The sequence below is a fragment of the Leptonotus elevatus genome, chromosome 19, assembly GCF_054856555.1.
Source record: "Leptonotus elevatus isolate MCC_2025b chromosome 19, RoL_Lele_1.0, whole genome shotgun sequence".
NCBI lineage: Eukaryota > Metazoa > Chordata > Actinopteri > Syngnathiformes > Syngnathidae > Leptonotus > Leptonotus elevatus.
The window spans coordinates 3,404,405-3,426,928 of NC_141257.1; the positions used below are offsets into that span (position 1 = coordinate 3,404,405).

The window sequence follows — 22,524 nt, forward strand, 5'->3', positions numbered from 1 at the left end:
ATTTAGTGGCGACGTAGATAAAAACATGATTTTTGGGAGGTTTGGGTCGTACCAAAAACAAACAAAAAAAATAGGTAAAGAAAATATGTATCCATACGATTGATTTGCTTCGTTAAATAGTTTTATCAAATGAATCTTTACAGCAGAGAGGCAAAAACAGGATAACACAGTTAACTGTTTTAAAACAAATATATAGATTTTTTTTAAAGATACGACCTAAAATGGCCAAAATTGTGAAAAAAAAAGTTGACAAATATATACAAAGGACCTATTTTCACATGCAGTGTCATTGTACCCTTTACCCTATGTCGTAGCTATGGCACAGAAGAGGCAGTATAACAAAGTTAATACTGTTGAAAAATACTGATGTGTAAAATAACTAAAAAATTCTGTCAATATTCAGTAGAAAAAATAAGTCACTTCAAGACTCTATCGTGTTTGGATTAACAAAACCCCATCACAATAGCAACATTTAAAAAAGTTACAGTACTTCATGGACTCATGCTTGAAGGAGAAAATACTATAATCAACTAATCAATCGCTCACTTCTAGATGTTCACAGAAAAGTGGAATTACTGGTCGGTCACCAAATTGAAGCCTGAAACAGAACCAAGGAAGAGCAACATGGGTCAACATTCTCATAAACATCATTTCTTCTCTTCATTTCTGGTCCTCACCTTTGTCCTTTCTTTTCCAAAACAGATACGATCCGATGGCGCCAGCCACAACGAGGAGCAAAGTCACAACAATGCCTCCAACCACCGGACCCAGTGTCGAACCTGGAGGCAAATCTGGACACGGGCAAGTAAGAATTGTGAGGTTGCCAAACTTGGGCTCCACAAGTTATATTATTTAGAACCCCTCCTCCCCAAGAATGAAAAAGTTGAGAAAAGTGTTGTAAATCAAAGATACCCACAGTTGGTTCTGATCACGGCTTTGTCCAGGATGGCGCTGACCATCTCTTCCTGGGCGCGCTTCTCAAAATAAAAGACGCACTCGTACTCGGCCCACTCATCCTCCGGGATGGTCGACACGTTGAGGCAAACGCTCTTCTGGAAAGTTCCGTCGTGGTTGGGCAGGATCCCCCCGCGTTCTTGGACTGGCTCCGGGACCTCCTTGCCGCCTCTCCGCCAGAACATCTTGGCTCCGTGGTCCGGGTAGAAGCCTGTGGCGTGGCAGCAGACCAGCGACCGGGGTGTCTTCTGGAGAAGCGCCACCAGGGGGTGCACTGCACAGGAGAGGAGAAACGTCATCCTTGCTGAGCCGCCGATGGCGAGGTGCGTCCATCCTACCTGTTCTGCTCAGGAACTCGCCCCCGAAGCGCATGTAGTTGTTGATCAAGTCAGGACATTTGCTCAAGTAAAAGTGCTTCATGAACTGGATGGTGGCCGTCTCGTCGTCCCATCTGTGTTTGGTGAGATAGGCGGTCCGCTGCGGTGCGATCCAGGTCTCCGTGTCCATGTCCAACAGGATGAAGTCCTCGCCGTTGTAGCCGTAGCGGTTAAAACCCGTCACCACACCTGTGTCGTTGTCAAAATGGCAGCCGCTCACTCGCTGGAGGACGTGCACGCCTGGGAAATGTGGTTGACATTTAGATGTTATTCTGTATGCTGAAGATCACAACAACAAATTCCCGGAAGGGAAATCAATTTATTGGCCAGCCAGCGAAGGCAGCATCTAAATCTGAATGACATTGAGAAAGTGGTTGTCGTACCTCCCGTCTGGTTGAAAAGGCGCTTGAGGTTGTAAATGTCTGCGTTGAAATCTCTCTGGTGGTCCCGGCACTGGTTGGCGTACCAGACCAGGTGCTTGGGCTCCTTCGTGAGGTACTCTTGCACCCAGGCCTGCTTGGGCTCCGCCGTATCTTTGTCGCTGTCATAGTAGCCCACCGGCTTGTTATTCAGCATGACAACACCCACAAACTGCGGCATCCCGGGGACCCCCGAGGTGGCGGTCAGGAAGTAGCTGAGGGATAACTTTGCTGCAGGGTAAAAGAGATTGTAAAGAGGGGGGGGGGGGGGGGGGGGGGCCTCGAACCTCGGAAATGACCCCGAGGCCACAACAACGGCACACGTTGGCCCAAAGCGCGCTGAACTTTGCCAAAATGCCAAAACGAAAGTAAAAGTTTCATAAGCAAAACGGCAGAATTGAGATATACAGGAAAAAAATGTTTTTTCTTTTTTTTACCTGAGGACGTCAACTCGCTGAGGAGCAGTACGAGGATTATCTTGATCATTTTCACTACTTTTTATTATCTCTTACAGGAGTGCTGTCAGACGACTTCCTGGTAAATGCGCAGGAAGCACAAGCGGAAATTGCGTAATGTTTTTATTTTCAGAATAAAGTAAGACACCAGTCACATGATGTTGAATGAGAAACCGTACGTGTCTAAACCGGTCTATCTCAAATTGAACCAATCAAAAAGGTTTTATTGATTTAATTTTAGTTAGCCCATAATTGCATATTTGATTTACAGTAAAAAAAATAAACATATTGGTGGAATAAACAGCACAGTTCTTATATTAATTTAACTAGATAATTGGCCAATCAAGTATCATTAAATTAATAAATAACAATTTAAAGGGAATAGTATTCTTTATTAAAAAAATACCGTTTTACCTAATTGACATGAGTATTTGACCTTTTTTGTTGCTTGACCTGTCCAAACTGTCAGTTAAAATCAATCAAAATCCTTGAGCATAAAAGATTGTGCTGCTTTATAGGGTTTGCATTTGCATTGATATGCACAGTACGTGTCTATTTAATCACGTAGCAATTGACAAAAAATATGTTTCAGTATACAAGTTTATTATTGCAACAAAATACAAGATAATAATAACAGCTTCCACGTGGATCCCATTCCAGGGAAGTGAAAAGGTTTTGGGAAATAAAAGCAGGAGTGCTTTAGGCATAGTATTACAGTATTCTGGTATTTTACACTCACAGTCAATACAGTACATGAAATAACAAATAAATAATAACCCAAGTAAAAAAAACAAAAACAGAAAACTTATGCTTGGGTGGAGAATAAAATCACAGTAAATTGACGGTAATTGCTCATGAATCATTGCACTTTGATTTCCGTTTAACGGCGTAACTTCTCATGCAACAAGTCCTGGTTCCGCCGTTCTTTCACAGGCATTTTGAAAAGTTTCCCAGAGGGCTCACTGCTCACGGTCTTGACCAAGGCATTGGGATTGGCAATGGGGGTGCGCCACTTCCAGAACTGCTCAATATGGAAACATGGAATAGGCGGCAGTTCATTGACAGAAGCCTTCACTTAAAGTGCGTGCACGGTAGAACACTTACCGTTTACAGCCTGGAATCCTGAAATACAGAAAGACAAATGATATTGCACATTCACGCTGAGAGTCAATGACGAGACAAAAAGATAAACAGCCCTGAAGAGACTTTGAACGTTGTTATCTTTACGACTGGCTCATCTCACATTCCTATTCCAACCTAATCTATGTGTGCAGATTCTCTGTCATCTCCAGTTGAATGGAGGCCTTTGGATGCTTTTGGGTTGCTGAAAACATTTCACCTTTAATCGAAAATATTCCTCTGTCCCACCAGAGAAACAAATAGCAGAACTCAACCAATCAATCAGATGAATAATCCCACTACTAACACTACTAACCAAACCTAGTAAGACATTTTTCATTTGGATTAAAGGTGAAACACCTTCAACAACCAAAAAGAGTCCATTTGCCGCACTTTTACTTTTGCGGACAATTCCATCGTTGCACATTGTTCTCACCACTGCCATCGTTTCTTCTCCAGATGTAACATGCGATGGCGGCCGCCAGAAGGATCAGCAGTACCACAACGACGCCTCCGGCGACTGCACCAGCCGGAAACGCGGGCGGAGGAACTGAACGGGAAACAGAACGTTGCCGTTGCGTTCTGACACCCTTCATACGTTTCAAATATGATTCAAAGGACTCTTGCTCTGACATACAATCGTGAATTCCATCCACCTCGACTTACTCCAATTGCTTTGGATGGCGTCTTTGTCCAGTTTGACGACCAGCTCCTCCTTGATGCCGCTGAGCTGAAACACGCACTCGTACTCGGGCCACTCAGCGAGCGGCACCGCCGAAACGTTGACGGTCACGCTCATCTGGAAGGTTCCGTCGTGGTTGGGCAGGATCTGCCCGTGTTCCACATTTTCATGGAGCTCCTCGCCGCCTCTCCTCCAGAACAGCATGCCGAGGTCGGGGTAGAAGCCCGTGGCGTGGCAACAGACCAACGACGTGGGCGACTTCTGGAGGAGAGCCATCGAGGGAAGCTCTGCAGGAGACAAGCAAAAGGTGGAAATAAGTCACATAGGTGAAAGTTACAGGTAGGTGTTAAGTCTTAAGGTTCAAGATAGTTCCAAACAAGTCCCGAGTTATTGTGGCTAAACTCCAAGTTCAGTCTCATGAATACCAACTTAATGTCAAGTCAAGTCTGTTACAAGTTTCAACCAAACCCAAGTCAGTCTAAAGTCCTGCAAGGTTGACTTAAGCCAAGTTCAGTCGCTCCGAAAAGGCCGCCCCACCTTTTCTCTGCAGGACGCTGCTCCCGTATTGCACGTACTTCTTCAGCCACTGGGGACACTTGTGGATGTAGTAGTACTTGTTGTACTCCAGTCGGTCCTTCTCGGCGTCCCAAATCAGCTTGGTGGCGAAGGCCTGCTGGGAGGGCGCCGTCCACGTCAGCGTCTGCAGGTTGAGCACGATGAAGTCTTCGCCGTCGTATCCGTACTGGTTGTATCCCACCACCTCGCCGCTCTCGTCGTCAACTTCGCAGCCGTTCATCCGCTGTAAAACGTGGCCGGCTGGTCGGGAAGTGAGAAGAAGGGCGCTGATGCAACTGCTTACTCTTACTACCAAATCCGTTTTATTGAAGAGTAAAAGACCTCCAGACTGGTTTAACCGTTGACTCAAAACCTTGAGTTTGTTCCTGAAGACCATCTGATTGGCGGAGCACTTGACTTTGTACCAGTCCAGGTGCTGCGGCTCGTCCCGGACCAGCTGCTTCATCCATTCCTGTTTGGGTTCCGCTGACTGGATTTCACTGTCACAGTAGCCCACCCGGACGCCGTCCACCTCGGCAGCACCCACAAACTCGGGGAAGTTTTTTACCCCAGAAGTTGCGGTGAGGAAGTATCTCAGGGAATGTCTTGCTGCACATCATTTTTGGAAACAAATATCCATTTACCAAAGTGAATGTGTGATAAATGTACAATGACACAGCTGAATTTTATAGCCCATCTGGTGTAGACATATCAACTAACAGAATACTGTAAAGAAAAGGGATTCCCACTCCTTTTTGAACAAATGTTCAAAATAATCGTTTAAACTTTATAACTCTTAATTCTAACGCTTCACATTAGTCCCTCAGTCCTTATGTTTTTATTTCAGTAACGACAAGTTGTTGTTCAAACGAGACACGGAAGAAAACCGTTAAGTGATGCACGGTAAAAGTGAAACCGAAAGTGCGTGTGTTTTATTAAATTAAGGGACAAAAATAGAGTGACTGAGTGAGTACATAATATCGGGGCGAAGCAATTGCCTTGACTTTACTGACCTGCAGATGTGTCCTGAAAACTCCATATTTCCAAAGCGAGCAGGACCGTCAAAATCTTGTTCATCCTGTTCGACATCTTGAGTATTCTGCCCGTGACGTTGTTTGAGGTCTGTGAGCTGATGAGGGTTTGGGGGCGTAGCAAGTTAGCAACTGAAGACATAAGGAAGCATAAAACAACGCGTCCTAGTGTCATTGTCCTTCACCTTTGAACGCATCATTAAATGTCACATGCATAGTACATGACTAAAACTAAAATGTTTACTAGTCTTTCATTGTTTTCCAGTGGCTGCTGACTTTTTTCCCCTGACCAGCAGATGGCGTAATTGTGCATTTGAATCATTTAATACACGGAAGACGGGAAAACACGGATCAACTTTATTTAAAATATTTAACATATATTTAAATGATGATATTAATACTAACATGTAATAACTAAATAAATAGCATTAAATAAATATAAATACGTAATCTAATAGCAACCTCAGTTTTTTGCCGTTTTTTCTTGCGCTTTTTTAGCATGCTTTATTTAAGCAAGTAATTTACCTTAGGCTATTATGTCAAACAATGACAAATTTATTGCAATACCTTGAATACATTAATCATTATTTGGTTTAAATTAAATAATTTAACTAACAAACTAACTTTTTTCTTCTTTTTTCCCCCTTTTTAAAAAATCTGTGATTATATTTTCTCTGACTTAATTTATTGTTATATTTTATTGGCAGTTTTTGTTTTCATCTTTCCTGTAAAAGAGGTTTATTTAAACAAGTAATTTAAATTTAAATAAACGATGTAGCGTCACACCGCTCCAACAGGATGTGCCGCCAAACAATCACAAGGGAATATTCTCGCGAGATCTTCATTATCCCCCCCCCCCACCCCACTATTTTCTCGCTACCTCTTTAGCAATCCGAGACGCTATAAATGCGGCCCTTGCGTTTATATAATCAGTCTCTAACGCGTGAAAACACGTCTATGCAGCACAATACGGTCCAAAAATCTCACACATACATCCCGTGTCATGTAATAGTTGCAGCAGGGCAACAAGGAAGAGGAACGCGTGCTTGGAAACGGGATGTCTTCCCGCGAGATTTGGGGACTTGTGCAAATGCCACGTCTAGGCTACCAGCTAGCATAGCTACAGGTAGGAAACATCCTCGAGGTGAAGCTGCGTCCAATTTGTCCGACGCGAAAAAGACAAACAAACTTCCACGCAACCAGTGGACCATTGCCGCTCTACGGTAGGCATCCGCAACAATGTTTGTTTATGTGTGAATTTGACCGGTGCTACTTCTGCTGTTAGCAAGGGCTCGCTAGCCGCGAACTGATGCTGCGTTCGCTCTCAGGTTTGTTTGTTTGTTTTCCGGCTTATGTGGTGGTCAAGTCCAGAGCTAAATCTGTGTAATCGATCACGGCCGAGGCGTCAAGTGAGAAAGTGAACTCCAAATGCAACGTTGAGAGGCGGCTCTTTGAAGTTAATTTGCAAACTTTCAAGCTTGCAGACTCTTGCCAGCTGTTTCCTGTAGGAAATCAATACAAACATAATGTGATGCAATGAAATCCTCTTAGTTGTCGCTATAAATCAGATTTTTTTGCACAGAGAGAGCCTCGTTAGTGGTTGTTTTGAAAATCAAAATCGGCTAAGTAATTAATCTCGAATTTGAGTCATTCGAGTACTATAGCAACAAAACACTAATTGAAAATAGTCATTTTAAAATACTGTATACTTTTAGGACACACGTGCCACGACACAGTTTTAAAAAAAACCTGAATAAGAAGAGCATATTCGGCTTTTTGCGTGTTATTGACTGCATGTAACATAGTCAGTGCGAGACGCAGTATGCTTGCTGAAAATGTCTTATTCATATGCTTTTCCAGGTAAATATAATGGGGCGCCCACATCTACTGACAGTGACACTGGCCTTGTCTGTTCTCGTGCTGTTTGCCACACACCTGAGCGACGCTCACGGCCACTCGCACGACCACCATCATGGCCACGCCCACGGAGATGAGCACCATCACCACAGCCACTCGCACGACCCGGAGGTGAAGATGTTCCACGGCGCCAGCAAGTGGACCGCTGAGGCCAACGTGGCGCAGGAGGAGCACCACGAGCACTGGCATGATCACGGCCACGGTCATGACCATGAGCACGTGCAAAATGATGACCACGCACACGCCGATGAGCAGGGTAATGACAATGACCATGTGAAAAAAACGATGAGCTTACAGATGATGTCTTGCGAAACGATGACCAGGGTCACGTTGATGACCACGGTCACACCGATGAAGATGACCGTGGTCACCATGCGCATACCGATGGCCAAGAACAGGCGGTTGATCGCGTACAAAACGATGACCCTGAGTATGCCGATAATCAAGGGCGAGATGATGATGATGATGATGATGATGATGATGATGATGATCACAGTCACGCCGATGACGACTACCATGCACTGGGTGATGGCCGCTCACAGGCACAATAATGATGTCTATGAGCATGCCGATGACGAGTCACGCGCCGCTGATGACCACACTAGGGCTGTCGTTACTTTTATTATCGATTATTCCATAGTTGATGGAATAATTGGATACAAATTGATTTAAACTCTTTTTTTTTCCGATTATTGTTTATGTGGTGATTTTAGAGGGAGCGATGTACCTTTTTGAAACTAATTACTTATTGGGTATTGATTAATGGAGAGGCTAACTTGATCGATTGTTTGTCAATTAATTCATTGTTGTACCTCTAGACCACGGGCACGGGCATGACCACGGGCACGGGCATGACCACGGGCACGCACCCAAAGGGCTGAAGAGTGACGCAGACAAGCGAGACACGATGGAGCTGTGGATGCAGGTGAGAACCCAAACGATCCTCTCCATTCCCACCTTCCCGTTGAGAACCATCCCTTATGTCGACCTTCCCGTCTCCTCAGGCCATCGGCGCCACGCTGCTAATCAGCGCCGCGCCGTTCCTCATCCTCTTCCTCATCCCGGTTCAGTCCAACAGCGACCAGCACCAGAACCTGCTCAAGGTCCTGCTGAGCTTTGCGTCGGGAGGCCTGTTGGGCGACGCCTTCCTCCATCTTATACCGCACGCTCTCGGTACGTCTCGCGGCTGAGCATGAATGACCGAGTCAAGGTTTGAGTCGCAGTTTTCTGCTGGACGATCACACAAAGCAAAACGATTGCATAGCTCACCTTCATCAGACATCCTTGTCGCCAATTGCTGCCATCTTGTGCTATTTATTGGTAATTAAAAAAAAAAAATTATGTTAATTAGGCGAGGATTTGATGATTTATTTTACACACAAGCCTGGACGCCAAACTTCCTGCCACATGCTTAACAGTAATTCTGCAACAACACAGACGGAATGTCAAGAAAACGCTTGAAGCTAATTTTCTGCTTCTGCCAATTATACAGAGCCGCACGCCCACCACGGCGACGACACGCACGCCGCAGAGGAATCGCACGGCCACTCGCACGGTAACAGACACTCAATTTTTTTTTTTTTTAAATCACAAATTGACTCAAGTCAGACTCAAGTCGGCAATTTTATGAAATGGTAGTTTAGTTTGTATGATTTGACTTGACTTGCTTGGAAAACTCAAAAGGTTAAAACTTGAAACTTCCTTCCGACTTACACGTAGGCGACTTACTCCTCCCACCTGTGCTTCCGCAGGCGCCGCCCACGATCACATGATGTCAGTGGGCCTGTGGGTGCTGGGCGGCATCGTCGCCTTCTTGGTTGTGGAGAAGTTTGTGCGTTTTCTGAAGGGGGGCCACTCGCACGGACACTCGCACAGTAAGATGGACGGCGAGAAATCTTGCGAGCCCGCCGGGCTCACTTGCCGCCGATTTTTTTTAAAATAAATAATTTATTTATTTTAAGATGTCAAGCAGAAGGACAGCGACGGTGAAGAGAAGAAGGCACCAAAAAAGAAGAAGGCGGAAAAGAGTGCTGGTGAGTCTTTGATTTTTTTAATTTTACAATTTAATACAAATGTTTAAACTAGTTTTGTTTCCTGTAAGTAAAGTGGGGAAAAAATTAATATAAAATAATCGGATTTAAAAATAAAATGGCTGCTGCAGATATCAAGGTGTCCGGCTACCTCAACCTGGCGGCCGACTTCACTCACAACTTCACGGACGGCCTGGCCATCGGCGCGTCCTTCCTGGTGGGTCCAGCAGTGGGCGCCATCACCACCGTCACCATCCTGCTTCACGAGGTGCCGCACGAGATCGGCGACTTTGCCATCCTGGTCCAGTCCGGCTGCACCAAGAGGAAGGTGGGTGTAAATTACGAGTCGTCTACGTCCAAGTCCTGATAATCCACTAAAAGTTAAATTTCCTGTTTCTCGTCAGGCCATGTGTCTGCAACTGGTCACCGCCGTGGGAGCGCTGGCCGGCACCGCCTGCTCGCTGCTGGCCGAAGGCGTGGGCGCGGCGGCGACCGCTTGGATCCTGCCCTTCACGGCGGGCGGCTTCGTTTACATCGCCACGGTGACGGTCCTCCCGGAGCTTCTGGCCGGCCGCTCCAGTTTCGGCCAGTCGCTGTTGGAGATTCTTGCACTGCTATTCGGCGTGGGCATGATGGTTCTGATTGCAGAGTATGAGTGAAAAGAAGCGCTTGAAATTTAGTTTTTAGTTTTTTTTTGTGGGACAAATGCTGTTTTTTTAATTTTTGTTTAGTTTTTGGCGCCGTCCGTTTTTTTTTTTTTCCAGAGGTGGAAGCATCAGGAAATGAGCTGATGGACATGTCTGTCGAGGACACTTTCTCACACATTGTTTTTGTAGCCTGGTTTAAAGCACACATGGACCGAATATTCACAGCAGAGGTCAAAGGTAGAGCCTCAGCCATGACACGGGAAAAATATTAAGTTGAAACACATGTGGTCATGATATTCACAGAAGGTCAAAAAATTGCAGAGCCCCAGGCGTGACATTTTTTTAAATTGTGCTACACAAAAGCAGCTTGGGACATTTGGAGAGGACATTCTGGAAAAGGTGCGCTCCATTTGCGTAGCGGTTCTCTATTTTGTGTTTACATTATACTTCATCTCAAAATTTGAATAAAAATTATCTTGTGGATACAGTAATTGTTTTTAAATCCCTGTCATGCCTGAGGATCTGTTCAAAAATGAGTGAGTGGAGAGGAGCAAGCGGTTTATTTGTTAGCAACTGTGAAATCAGCAAAATACAGCGCGATCGCACACGACTGTGACCAACAATAAAATCTGATAACGTGCCCGACTTCTTTCGTGATTGCAACCCAGAGTCTACTGTTGGCTCCGGCGCCGCCGTGGAGTCTTGTCTGGTTAAAGTCAAAACATTTCCCCGTTTGTGCTGATGTTGGGCAAAGTCAAGTTTTGTTGTCGCGACAGTTAGCCAAGCAGTCAACTATCTGGGGTCAACTCCTAAATTGAAACCGGGTCGAACTTCTTTCAGCTTTTTACTTCCTCCCTCATCACATCCATTACCTGCATTCTCGGAATGTTCCCGTCTGTCCGTCAATGTTGGCAGCGCGATCTCGCACAGGCCGTCGGCGGCCTTCTTGGATGAGGTTCTTATCTTGAGCCCCACAAAGAAGTAAAGGAACGGGTTGATGCAGCTGTTGAAGAAGGCCACGCCCTTGGCGGCGGGCATCCACGTTTTGAAGACCGTGTTGTGCTTCCTGTCTATCATCTTGAGCAACAGCAGGCAATGGTACGGAGCCCAGCACAGGAAGAAGGTGGCCACCAGCAGGGCCAGCAACCACAGGGGACGCGACTTGCCGGCCAAGCGGGTGCGGCGGATGCCCGCCGCCGCCAGGATGTAGCAGATCAAGATGACCAGGAAGGGCAGCAGGAAGCCGCAAATGAAGCGGATCAAGGAGAGCGACTTCATCTTCTTCATTTTGCACATGCTCACGTTCCGGATGCACAGGATGTTAAATTGGGAGAAGTAGGGCGCGCTGAAGATCATAACCGCCGCCCACGTGCACACGGCCACTACCTGGGCGGCGCGCACGGTGCGGTAGCGTCGGGTCAACACCGGCAGCCAGACGCAAAGAGCTCGGTCCACGCTGATGATGGCCAGCATGAAGACGGAGCAAAAGATGTTGGCGTACTTGAAGAAGCCGTTGAACTTGCAGATGAGCAAGCCGAAGGGCCAGCGGCCCGACAACAGACTCGTGACCAGGGTTACAATTCGGGTGATGCAGAAGATGAGGTCGGCCACCGCCAGGTTGACCAGCCACACGTTGAGGACGGTGGTCTGAGGAAAGACGAAAAATATGAATAAAGCACTGTACAAAATTCAAGTTTTCATATTTCAAAACTTTTGCTCCATACACGCAAAATAAAATAGATGTGGTTGCACATGTCTACACACCCTTATACCTGGGGATGTACAGTATGTGGCTGTGTTTGGAATTAACCAATCAACATTCGAAAGCATGCTAAATGCACACCTGTCACTATTTTGGGTGCCTCTGATTAACCCCAAATTGAGTTCAGCTGTTCCAGTACGAGGGCTGTGCAATTAAAATAAATTCAATTTCAATTACACTTCACAATAACAAAATCAGCATAATCGTCAAAAAAAAAAGATTACTAATTTTGAGTTGTTTAAATGTATACATTTGCACCTTTTTTTTTTAATAACTCATTTAATAATTTTTGTTTCATCCAAGAGTAACTTGCATAATTATAGCGTTTCAAAGAATTTTATTTGTCTTAATAATTTTTACGCGTAAACATTTTCTTGTTTTGTGCCAAAAAAATAAATGATCGTCCTCATCGTGACTTCAATTATTGCCAAAATAATCGTGATTAATATTTTCTCCAGAATCAAGGAGCACCTGAAACGTAACTCGCATTTTAGCCACTAGAGGGTCCTCTAAGCCCAAATTTGGAAACCACAATCACATTTGCCACTGTCAAGTTTTCCACCATTGACTTGGATAGAAAACTGATACCCTATCCACCTTGAACCTGCGTACGACCACCCAGATGACAATAGAGTTTCCCGGAATGCCGAGCAGGATGGTGAGCGCGTTGAGGACCACCGAGAGCAAATTCATCTCTCTGGCACTCGCGTTGGCCGCCGGGTCGCTCAGGGAGGCGTTGACGAAGAGAGAAGACGCTGTTTCACCATCAAGCATCATGAAACCTGAAGAGAATAAAGGTGGGAGGACTAAATGTCTTGACTCCAGTGGGACTCGTCACCAGTTATAGAACTTGTAACTTGCTTAACTAAACCTTATGGAACTTTAATTCGATTTGCTAATACCCAGAAAGTATCAAATTTAGCATTTTATTATTATTATTATTATTATTATTATCCATTACTATTATCCAATGTCTGTTCTCCCAAAAGAGGACGTTTGGTCACCCTGTTGTGTTGTTTTTATTCTGGAACACATTAGGCTACCTTATCTAGCTAAGTACCTAGCTAGCGACTGCGAGTTAGCTTATCTTAAGAACAACGGACAACCAATGTGACCTTTTTACATGATCAAAAACTCACAAGACACAGATAAAATATGCTAAAACGCGCTACAAACAAACAAGAATAAGATTGTATAGTTAAGATGGCAAACAAAAGTCCTTTTTGCAGATCTTTCCAGGCCGAGGCGCAAAATGTAAAAATGTTTTTTTTTGTGCCGTTTTCAGTTCCGTCTCTTAAAATGCGGGCCATGTTGGCTCCTGTTTCTGCATATGTATGAACACAAACACGTTGTCAGGAGTCCAACAACAGATTTATAAATACAAGACAAACATACCAGGAGAATGTGTGATTTTATTTAAGGAACAACAATGTACAACAATAGACAGGCAACTATCAAAGCATTTCTAAAAGGCAACTATTTTCTGACTTGGAATGAAAAACATGATTTATGACCCAGTTTCAATTTAGAAACCAAGTTTATTCATCAATTAGAAAGCCTGAGTTTTTTTTTGCCTTTGATTTATTTGCATGCAGCGCCAACTTGAGCCGAGTCAAACCGAAGTCAACGTAATCGGAGGCTTCAAGTGATTTTAAAGCTGCTAAAAATAAATGATTGTATCATCATCATACAAACGGAACATATAGCGCCCAAACAAACGAAGATGATGATTCGCATACATTTTGAACACTTATGCAACTCACCATTCCGTTGAACATCCTGTAATAGTGACTTTGATATGTGGCTGTAACGTTAAGGACCCGGCAAACCAAAAGAAGAGTGTCGTTGGATGTGCTGTCTAAGATATGGTGGATCCGGTCGTACCCTCCTGCTGTGCCCTGATGATTGATGTGAAAGGCTAGCAAGTCTCGTCTAAAGCGTGATGATGACTTTTTGAAACCACAAAGCTTTGTGAAATCGATGATGGGCCTCTTTGAAAAGTCAACTCTTCTAATCTTTATGAATCCTTTCCTTTGTTGCGTAACGTCATCGGGTCAAGGGGAGATGAAGAGGTGCTTTTCATTCATTTCTCAACGCATTCGCTCCCGGCCATTTTCACTGAAGCAACCCCCTTCGCTCCCGGTTGTTTAACTGGATTTTGACGGATTTTGCAATCCGTTCTGTTCTATTGCTATCAAAACATGTAACCTACCGAAAGAAAGATTGGAGTCTCTTCTTTCATCAGTAAATAAAAAGTACATTTGTGTCTGTTAACGTTTTGCAGCAATTAGCATTAGAATATAGATAAGTTTCATCATTATTCACGAATCTGTTTTAAACACTGGGGAAAAGAGCTTTTTGCAACATGGCCCTGGTTGAGCTCTTATACTCTGCTGCCACCTGCTGGCCGTTTTTGTAATAACTACCATTGCTTTAAGCGTCCTCTTCAGGTTTAGAGGCTGCATCAAAGCTTTCTGTATGCTCTAGCATAGAAAACGTAAAAAAAAAAACTATAAATACATTTTTGGGACAATGGCAATATTTAAAATAAAAGTTGGAATGTTTTTGGGAGCAAATTAGTTAAATATCTGATATGATTCAACTTTTCCACATACTAAAATAGTTCATGCATTTGTCAAAATTGACTTCGGATCTAATATTTTTTTGTTACAGTTACGCATTATACAGTAGGCTATTTAGCATTTATTTGAGCTAACCCCCCCTTCTCTCATCACAACTGGGACCCGCTCCCACCGGAGTCTTCGTTGGACTGCCCCGTTTGTCTGTCAATGTCGTCGGCCAGAGCGCTCTTGTACAGACCCGCCAAAGACTTCTTGGACCGGCCCCTCAGCTTGAGCCCCACGAAGAAGTAAAGAAGCGGGTTGACGCAGCTGTTGAAATAGGCCACGCCCTTGGCGGCGGGCAGCCACATCTTGACCACCGAGCTTTTGCTGTCCGTCATCCTGAGCATCAGCAGGCAGTGATACGGAGCCCAACACAGGAAAAAGGCACCCACCAGAAGGGCCAGCACCCGCAGGGTACGCGACTTACTCGCCAAGCGGGTGCGACGGATGCCCACCCCGGCCAGGATGTAGCAGCCCAGGATGACCATAAATGACAGCAGGAAGCCGCACAGGAAGCGGATGAAGTAGAGCGCCGTCCTGGCGTCCACGTCCTTCACCTCCTCTACCGTGCACTTGCTCACGTTCCTGGAATCCACGAAGACTTGCCGGTAGAAGAAATAAGGTGTGCTGAAGACCACGGCCGCCGCCCACACGCACGCGGCCACCACCCGGGCGTTGCACACCGTGCGCCGGCGCCGGGTGAACACCGGGAACCAGACGCAGATGGCCCGGTCCAGGCTGATGACGGCTAGCATGAAGACGGAGCAAAACATGTTGGCGTACTTGAAGAAGCCGTTGAACTTGCAGATGAACAAGCCGAAGGGCCAGTGGTCCAGGAAGAGCTTCTTGACCAGGGAGAAGATTCGGGTGAAGCAGAAGATTATGTCCGCCACCGCCAGGTTGACCAGCCACACGTTGAGGACGGTTGCCTGAAGAGCAGGAAGGCGCAAATAAGGCCAGGAACAACTTAAAAGAAAGCAAACTTGGATAGATGGAAAAAAAGAAGACGATTTCCATCCACCTTGAGCTTGAATCCCGCCACCCAAATCACGATAGCGTTGCCCGGAATGCCGAGCATGATGGTGAGCGCGTTGAGGACGACGGAGAGCGTGTCCATGCCACCTCCTTTACTCGCCTTGACTGCCGGAATGGAGGCGTTGAGGAAGAGAGACAACGCTGTTTCACCAGGATGCATCTTGGGACCTGAGGAAGAAGCGGAGGTGGTCACATGACTTGACTCCATTCAGATTGAAGTCACCCATTTTAGGACATGGGACCGACAGCGCCTGGGCCACCGAGCATCCACATTTCATATTGCGTTTTGAGGGCAAGTTTTTTTTTTAATTGCTTAATTATTATACTAATTATAATATACTTATTCATTTTTATTAGTTTTAATATTAGTTAGTTTTTCTTTATGGCATATTTGTCAAGTCCAAGATTGTCCTTCTGTAGCGACGGCTGTGGGTTATACAGCAAAGCAAAATAAATCTTGAATGAGGTGAAGGACAATTATAGTAGTAGTTAATTTCATAAACGTAAGATGTAGTTTCATGTTTTTTAAAAAAAATAGGTTTTTTCGTTATTTCATTAGTTTTCGTTAACTATAATAACCTCAGCTAACTTTCTTAAAAGTACATATACCCCCTCTATAGAGATCCTGACGTTGACGTCACGCGTCCCGAAATGGTCGTTAGCGCAGGCATTTTGGCCAAACGCCACATTTGAACAATGATTGACAGCTGTTGTGGACCAGCTGCCACAACGAGAAGAGGCAAAAACAAAAGGGTCGAGCATGCTCCAGGTTACCAAAACAGGAGCCAATGCTAGCCAGCTAATGTTGCACTTTGTACATGGTGGCTAAATCAGCAGATGCTAACTGTTACCACACGCAAAATGTGGGGGAAATAATCTGTTTTGCTCATTTGTGCTGCTACGGTTTAATAGATATTACACAGTTGAATTTAATATCTGACCAACACCATAAAGAAGACTTTTTACGGCATAAATGACGGCGGCCGATTTAGCAGCTGCTAAGTTGCTAACGTACATAAAGAACACCGCCAAGACACGTGTGAAAAGTCACGTGACGTCAGGATCTCTATCCGTTGGTGGTTGCTGTTTTAAATCAAACTAACAACCGTATTGTTACTTAACAACAGGAAATTACTCTCTTTCCACTCATTTTGAGTGTCACTGTTTTCCAAAGTTCAGTCGGTACATTCTTGCCAGATGGTGGAGCAGCGCGTCCAGTAACTCTTCTCGTCATGTTGAGTCACCGTCGCGCTGATCTGACCCCCCCCCCCCACCACCACCCCGTGGGAGCGTTTGAAAAAAAAACAACAACAACTGGTCAGCTTTTTATTTGATCATTATCAGCATTGTATTCAAATCGTCTAGAAATCACAATGACACGACAATCTCTTCATTCTTCACAATTCTAAACGGCCGTGGTCGTGGGCATCCATGGCAATATGTTACTTCCTCATTCAGTGAAAAGTGAAGATTCTCTGCCTCTTCACACTCCTACGGAATCACAGAGAAATAATCCCTAATATGAGTCAGTGTGACGAGTACATCACACGTTAAAAAAATAAATTAAAAAGAAACATTTGCTTGTTTTGAATGTCCTAACGCAGTCAGACTAAAAATTTATTTATAATAAAAGAGTTTACTTGGTCAGAATAGGCACTCATTGGCCACTTCACTAATTTAACAGTATATCCATTCACACCTATGTATCTAAATGTGTTGTAGGAAAAAATAAGAAGCACGGTTCTGTTAGCATAAATAGATCAGAATTAGCTATTATTAGTCCTGCAATGGGGAAATCCCAAAATGTATATGTACATATTTACTGTACATCAGCCACATGTGACAACTGTACACAAATAACTACAGCGTATGCGGATGTGAATATAAAACTCTTATGTGAATAAATAAATAGTCAGCAACAACCCATGTAGCAAAAAAAAAAAAAAAAAAGATGGTGGATGGTGTATTAATAAATATAAACAGTATTGTGACAGCTGTAAATGTATAACAATTAAGACATAAACGGATAACGAAAGCAGAAGGAATAGTCAGCAGCTATGTAGGACATTTACGTACGTACCAAGAAATAGTCTAAACAATAGACTGACAGCAAAACAAGAATAATACGACAAATATCGTCTCTGTCCTGCGAAGAAAACGTATGTCCATTTTTGTCTTTTTTTTTTTTTTTTTAACATTTGTACATTTATGGGATGAAACTGAATGCACACTTTTTAAAAAAGGGGACATAAGTGTTTTTCACAGGACAGCGACAATATACTATATTCTGTTATGTTAATTACTGTTCATATGACATGACATGCATTACGAGTTTTTATTTTATTTTATTTTTTAGGCCGATTCCCGGAGGCGTTTGAATATCTTTGTCTTATGTTCTAATGTGTTACTGTAATGTTAGACATGCAGGTGTGAATGTAAACAATGTTACTATACATGGATCAATAAAGTCTATAAATAAGCAGCAGCGTTTCAACGACACTGCACATATGTCTACCCTATACAATACTGCGCATACAATACAGTAGATGCAGAAGTGAACAAATGCCGCAAGAATAGTCGACGTTATTGTACGTCACCACTTATACCTGCAGGACAAATCATGAAAAATATTGTAATAATTGAAAGATTCTCACTCATTGAACGGCAGGAATGAGGTCAGCTGTCCACTCGAAGCTGCGAAGACCAAATGAAGACACACACACACACACACACACACACACACACACACACACACACACACACTTTGACACTTCCCCTTTTGGGTCATGTGTGTTACATACACACACTGTCGAGTAGTCAGCACCGGAAATAAATTTACAAAGCAAATGACCGTTTTTTTTTTTTTTTCCTAGCACAGCCAACATTTTCCAACATTTTGCTTCCTAAATGGTACGGATAGAAAAAGATGACATTTTCAAGCAAAAGCTTTTGCTGAAATTTAGGATGTACAAAACTGCCGGTTTTAACAAGTCGGTCTTCACGCCAGTTTAGTGGCTTTGCGTAATGTTACTAAAGTTGTTTTCGAGAGATTCACTAACAAGATTTTGTTGTGGAGACAAGTCGGTGACTGCAGATTGAACGGTGAAAACCTGAGATGTTTTGCCCCACGATAGTGATGAGATAAGTGGTTTCCTGTGCAGTTTTATGTTTTATTTTTACCACATCTTGTGCTGTCAGATCTTAATCTAAATACACAAAACTTGTCCATAAACTTCTGCTCTGGGTGCTTCCTTCATATTCACACCACGTTAAATACAACTGCACTTTAATGCACCATACGAGATACAAAACGTTTAAGCCAGTCCAATTTGAATTCAGTGATTCTTTCACATACCACTAGGGGGAGCCCATGTATCACTTATAGCAGAGGCGCCCAAGTCCAGTCCTCGTGAACTGAGCCAATTATTATGCTAACACTAGCAGAACCTAATGCTAATGGGTGCTAACATTGCAGCTCTGCTTACCTTTCGGCTTGGACAGAACAGTGCTTCAGCTGCCGCGTCCAAGGTGTCTCTTCGGCCCGCCTACCTAACCACGTAATTGGCATAGAAACGTTTGGTTATTATTTTAATTAGCCCCACTGTGATGTCACAATTCGGCAAAATCCAGAACAGAACTCGTTCACACAGACACGTTGTCAGAAATAGGCTTATCACTTGGTTGTTTAATTTCACACTTGATTAACTTTTTCATACAAGACTTCAAATGTCCCCCTGACCCAAAATGCTCCACCCCAGTAGGTGGCAGTATTGTGCATCACAATGTGGTTAGAAACTAACCATCACGGTTTCAAAAATTCCAGTAAAATTTTGTCAAGTGCTTTTTGATGACTTAATCACTATGTTTACAATTTCCTTTACAGAATGATGCATAATGGACAATATACATAAAAAAATAAAAACGGTTTAAACACATTTAGACTTCAACAAATCATAAACATATTTATACACAAAATTCAAGCATAAACTTTTAGAAAATACTGTGCTTATGGTAATATCTGTGTGCATGCATGCACCTTTGAGAGGCGGGGCTAGGTGGGGTGGCATTAGACTTCAGCAAGTCTGCATGCGAGTGGTTGGGCGTGAGCTGTGGCTGACAGCAGCTCCCGTGTTTGTGTGCTCATTGTGTTCTCCTGTTCTCCCGGCGTTCAATTAACGGCTCATCTGCGATTTCTGCACGAACGATAAACCGCATAGTAACAATGTATAACAAGAACTTCCTTTATTGTCCCTGCTGGTTACATTTAACACTCGTATCGCATGCATACACATACATAGAAATGTACAGCGACAACATGCAGTGGTGGTTGGGGGGGGGGGGGTGGATTTCGTTTAATGACCTCAGCGGATCTCGAACCTACGATTCTGATAGGCCAAGGCCCCTCTGCCTAAAAACGACTAACTAATCCAGGGGTGTCCAAACATTTTCCTTCACATACAGAAATAAGGAACAATCTAAGGCCCACTGACATTCTTTAACTTTAACCACTCCACTAAGTGATTTATTTATTGTTTGGATGTTTATTTTAAGGAAACTGCTAGGTCATTGCTTTGTGTCAAAGGCGATCAGATGCCACATTCAGAACCAAAACAAGCCATATGTGGACAAAGATAGCAATCTTTTAAAGCAATTTACTTGCACAGCATTAATGTGACATGGTCACAAATCGGACCGTGGTGCACAGCAGAAAGTATGGCAAACAGGAAACGGAATTATTTTTAATTACCAGGGCGTTATCAAAAATAAATTTTGTAACTTGAGTCATCAATAACTTCCTTGCGGCTTTGCATATTGTTAGCCTAATAGCATATTGCCACAATTTTTTAAATATTTTTAAATTTACTGTCAGATTTTTTTAGGCAATGTTGCCTAGCCCAAAGTAGTCATAGCTTAGCATAGCATAGCATAGTCGCTGTAGCTTTTTTAGTAGCTTTGTGGGCCATGCCAAATGTTTTTTCTTAGTATATTCCAAACTTTGGACACCCCTTTAACTTAACTAATCACAATTATAACATACAGAATCCACACTTTAAGGGAGAATAGTAGTGGTAGTAGTCGTCTTATGGAGTTCACTTAGTGCTGCTGTTCTCCCCAACGCACTTGTGCTTCTTCACCTGGAACTTGAAGGGGAAGCGTTTGTCGCACACGCTGCAGCCGAAGGGTTTCTCGCCCGTGTGTCGCCGTTTGTGCTTGCCCAGCGTGGAGCTGTCGCTAAAGCTAGTGTTGCAGATGGAGCAGGTGAAGGGTTTTTCCCCGGTGTGCGTCCGCGTGTGTTTGATCAGGTCGCCGTTGGAGTAGAAGCGCTTGCCGCAGTACAGGCAAGAGAAGGGCTTCACGCCCGTGTGAATGTGAGAGTGTTTGACGAGATGCGAGCGGTGGAAGAAACGCTTGCCGCAAACAGAGCAGCTGAAAGGTTTTTCTCCCGTGTGGATCCTCGTGTGGGAGCGCAAGCGGTCCCTGGTGGCGAACATTTTGCTGCAAATGGTGCAGTGGAAGGGTTTGTCCCCCGTGTGGACACTCAAGTGGCGGGACAAGTGGACGCGCTGGTTGAAAGTTTTGCAGCAAAACGGGCAGACGAACGGCTTCCCGCTCGGGTGCCGCTGCGCACAGTTTAATCCTGCTAACGTGCTCCCGACCGTCATCACGTCGCTGGGAGTTGCGGCCTTTGGGTCGGGAAGGTCTGACGAGGCTCGCTGCGAGCGCGTGACCCGAGACAAACGGCCGTGAGGTTGTGTTCCCACGCGGGAGTCGGCGCCAGCGTCGCTCTTCTCCTTGGGCGAGTGGGAACGGCCTTCCTCGTCTTCTTCGCTCTTGACAATGATGCTAGTCACCTGGAACTTGGCGGTATCAGCTCGCTCCTCTTGTTGCGAATGACTGCTACTCACATCCTCCTCCGCCTCCACTTTGATGTTGGAGGGGTCGGGCTCCTTCTGCTCCATTATGGAGCTCCACTCCTGCTGCCCAGCAGCAAGATCTGAAGGACACAAGAACAGGAAAGGGTGATGTTAGGCTACATTCGACTATGATCTGAGCAGCTGCGTTTGCCCAGAACGCACTGAATTTCGAACCGTAGTTTACCACAGATGTCAATACCTGGACCACTCTAAATGACAAGAGAGCTTGAAAGCGCTTACTATTCGATCCATGCAATTAAATGACTCATTTTAATCAGTCAGTTAATTTATTAAGGTTTGTGTTTACATACGTTTTAACTAAAGAGATCGTTTTTCTTTTAGAATCGATTTAAAATGTTTATGTGGCAGAGACAAAACTGAGATTTCGTTTTGAAGGACATATCGCCCAACCCTCGACTCAGTGACAATATGATAGCAAAGTAGAACTTGACAACTGCTCACCTGCTGCAGGTGATCGAACCTTGAAAAGAGTGTCTAGTAGTTTGCGTTGTCGCTCGTTCTCTTCTTTTGTATGACACAGCTCTTCCTCGTACTCTGTCAACGTTCTTTCAAGCACTACAAATATCTCCTCAACTGCAATATTAAGTCGCTGATTCACCAAAGCTGTCAGCATTCGGACTTTACACATTTTCAAAATGATGGAGGCGTTACCGCCGCCGCCGGCCGTCTGCTTTTAGCATGCGTCGCTAAGCGCTAACTTCCGCGTCTCTTTGTTTGCAGCTAGGTAGCTAGCACGCTAAAGCTAATTCAAACATCGAGGCGGCCGCGGAGTTACGCTCGACACAAACGAGCTGCGGTGCTTTTGCGTCTATTAAATGTCACACGTGTGTAGTGAAAGAAAATCAAAGGTGGTGATGAAAGGAGGGGAAACAGATTTTGACACTCACGTTGGCTCTGTTTATGGACGTGATGCTAACTTCCGGCTTTTTCTTCTTCGATTTTGCTATTCGGCTGACCGCATCCTCGCCTTACCGTTACTGC

At 44.4% G+C, this 22,524-nt stretch overlaps 5 protein-coding genes across 7 annotated transcripts; 1 reads left to right on the forward strand and 4 right to left on the reverse strand.

Moving 5' to 3' along the window:
• Positions 1 to 103: 103 nt before the first annotated feature.
• On the reverse strand, positions 104 to 2,320 carry LOC147157492 (major histocompatibility complex class I-related protein 1-like). The gene is made up of 6 exons (XM_086062570.1): positions 2,188 to 2,320; positions 1,715 to 1,981; positions 1,293 to 1,571; positions 917 to 1,228; positions 678 to 791; positions 104 to 598 (listed from the first exon to the last, which is right to left on the reverse strand). Exons 1-6 carry the CDS (start codon positions 2,234 to 2,236, stop codon positions 573 to 575), a joined length of 1,047 nt encoding a protein of 348 aa, XP_085918696.1. The 5' UTR covers positions 2,237 to 2,320; the 3' UTR covers positions 104 to 572.
• Positions 2,321 to 2,787: 467 nt separating this feature from the next.
• LOC147157493 (major histocompatibility complex class I-related gene protein-like) lies at positions 2,788 to 5,858 on the reverse strand. Of its 2 annotated transcripts, XM_086062002.1 has the most exons (8): positions 5,778 to 5,807; positions 5,575 to 5,690; positions 4,904 to 5,170; positions 4,544 to 4,822; positions 3,991 to 4,293; positions 3,761 to 3,874; positions 3,310 to 3,327; positions 2,788 to 3,226 (listed from the first exon to the last, which is right to left on the reverse strand). In XM_086062002.1, the coding sequence occupies exons 2-8, from the start codon at positions 5,648 to 5,650 to the stop codon at positions 3,165 to 3,167; spliced, it is 1,119 nt and encodes a 372-aa protein (XP_085918128.1). In that variant the 5' UTR covers positions 5,651 to 5,690; positions 5,778 to 5,807; the 3' UTR covers positions 2,788 to 3,164. The 2 variants fall into 2 exon arrangements, with proteins under 2 accessions (XP_085918128.1, XP_085918127.1); XM_086062001.1 differs by having other exon boundaries at positions 5,575 to 5,858.
• Positions 5,859 to 6,464: 606 nt separating this feature from the next.
• Positions 6,465 to 10,826, forward strand: slc39a7 (solute carrier family 39 member 7). The gene is made up of 9 exons (XM_086062000.1): positions 6,465 to 6,815; positions 7,453 to 7,765; positions 8,328 to 8,434; positions 8,514 to 8,682; positions 9,002 to 9,064; positions 9,261 to 9,383; positions 9,471 to 9,542; positions 9,671 to 9,867; positions 9,944 to 10,826. The coding sequence occupies exons 2-9, from the start codon at positions 7,462 to 7,464 to the stop codon at positions 10,196 to 10,198; spliced, it is 1,290 nt and encodes a 429-aa protein (XP_085918126.1). The 5' UTR covers positions 6,465 to 6,815; positions 7,453 to 7,461; the 3' UTR covers positions 10,199 to 10,826.
• LOC147157495 (chemerin-like receptor 1) lies at positions 10,732 to 13,849 on the reverse strand. 2 transcript variants are annotated; one of them, XM_086062004.1, is made up of 3 exons: positions 13,712 to 13,849; positions 12,546 to 12,730; positions 10,732 to 11,833 (listed from the first exon to the last, which is right to left on the reverse strand). In XM_086062004.1, exons 2-3 carry the CDS (start codon positions 12,723 to 12,725, stop codon positions 10,979 to 10,981), a joined length of 1,035 nt encoding a protein of 344 aa, XP_085918130.1. In that variant the 5' UTR covers positions 12,726 to 12,730; positions 13,712 to 13,849; the 3' UTR covers positions 10,732 to 10,978. The 2 variants fall into 2 exon arrangements, with proteins under 2 accessions (XP_085918130.1, XP_085918129.1); XM_086062003.1 differs by having other exon boundaries at positions 12,537 to 12,730.
• An 829-nt stretch (positions 13,850 to 14,678) lies between these two features.
• On the reverse strand, positions 14,679 to 22,415 carry LOC147157496 (uncharacterized). Its single transcript, XM_086063316.1, has 5 exons — positions 21,985 to 22,415; positions 20,702 to 21,602; positions 17,431 to 17,453; positions 15,594 to 15,775; positions 14,679 to 15,501 (listed from the first exon to the last, which is right to left on the reverse strand). Exons 1-5 carry the CDS (start codon positions 22,169 to 22,171, stop codon positions 14,680 to 14,682), a joined length of 2,115 nt encoding a protein of 704 aa, XP_085919442.1. The 5' UTR covers positions 22,172 to 22,415; the 3' UTR covers position 14,679.
• Between the last annotated feature and the right edge of the window lie 109 nt (positions 22,416 to 22,524).

Coding starts and splice junctions, on each gene's coding strand:
- LOC147157492 (XM_086062570.1), bottom strand. CDS start 2,236: ATGATCAAGATAATCCTCGTACTGCTCCTCAGCGAGTTGACGTCCTCA. Junction 1,572..1,714: donor CCTTTTCAACCAGACGGGAG/GTACGACAACCA, acceptor CACATTTCCCAG/GCGTGCACGTCCTCCAGCGA. Junction 599..677: donor TTGGAAAAGAAAGGACAAAG/GTGAGGACCAGA, acceptor GTTCTGTTTCAG/GCTTCAATTTGGTGACCGAC.
- LOC147157493 (XM_086062001.1), bottom strand. CDS start 5,767: ATGACACTAGGACGCGTTGTTTTATGCTTCCTTATGTCTTCAGTTGCT. Junction 4,823..4,903: donor ACGGTTAAACCAGTCTGGAG/GTCTTTTACTCT, acceptor CTTCCCGACCAG/CCGGCCACGTTTTACAGCGG. Junction 4,294..4,543: donor CAGCGTCCTGCAGAGAAAAG/GTGGGGCGGCCT, acceptor TGTCTCCTGCAG/AGCTTCCCTCGATGGCTCTC.
- slc39a7 (XM_086062000.1), top strand. CDS start 7,462: ATGGGGCGCCCACATCTACTGACAGTGACACTGGCCTTGTCTGTTCTC. Junction 7,766..8,327: donor CGCACACGCCGATGAGCAGG/GTAATGACAATG, acceptor TTGTACCTCTAG/ACCACGGGCACGGGCATGAC. Junction 9,384..9,470: donor CTCGCACGGACACTCGCACA/GTAAGATGGACG, acceptor ATTTATTTTAAG/ATGTCAAGCAGAAGGACAGC.
- LOC147157495 (XM_086062003.1), bottom strand. CDS start 12,725: ATGATGCTTGATGGTGAAACAGCGTCTTCTCTCTTCGTCAACGCCTCC. Junction 11,834..12,536: donor GCAGGTTCAAGGTGGATAGG/GTATCAGTTTTC, acceptor GTCTTTCCTCAG/ACCACCGTCCTCAACGTGTG.
- LOC147157496 (XM_086063316.1), bottom strand. CDS start 22,171: ATGTGTAAAGTCCGAATGCTGACAGCTTTGGTGAATCAGCGACTTAAT. Junction 21,603..21,984: donor GGTTCGATCACCTGCAGCAG/GTGAGCAGTTGT, acceptor TGTGTCCTTCAG/ATCTTGCTGCTGGGCAGCAG. Junction 17,454..20,701: donor GGGGAGAACAGCAGCACTAA/GTGAACTCCATA, acceptor ATTTGTGTACAG/TTGTCACATGTGGCTGATGT.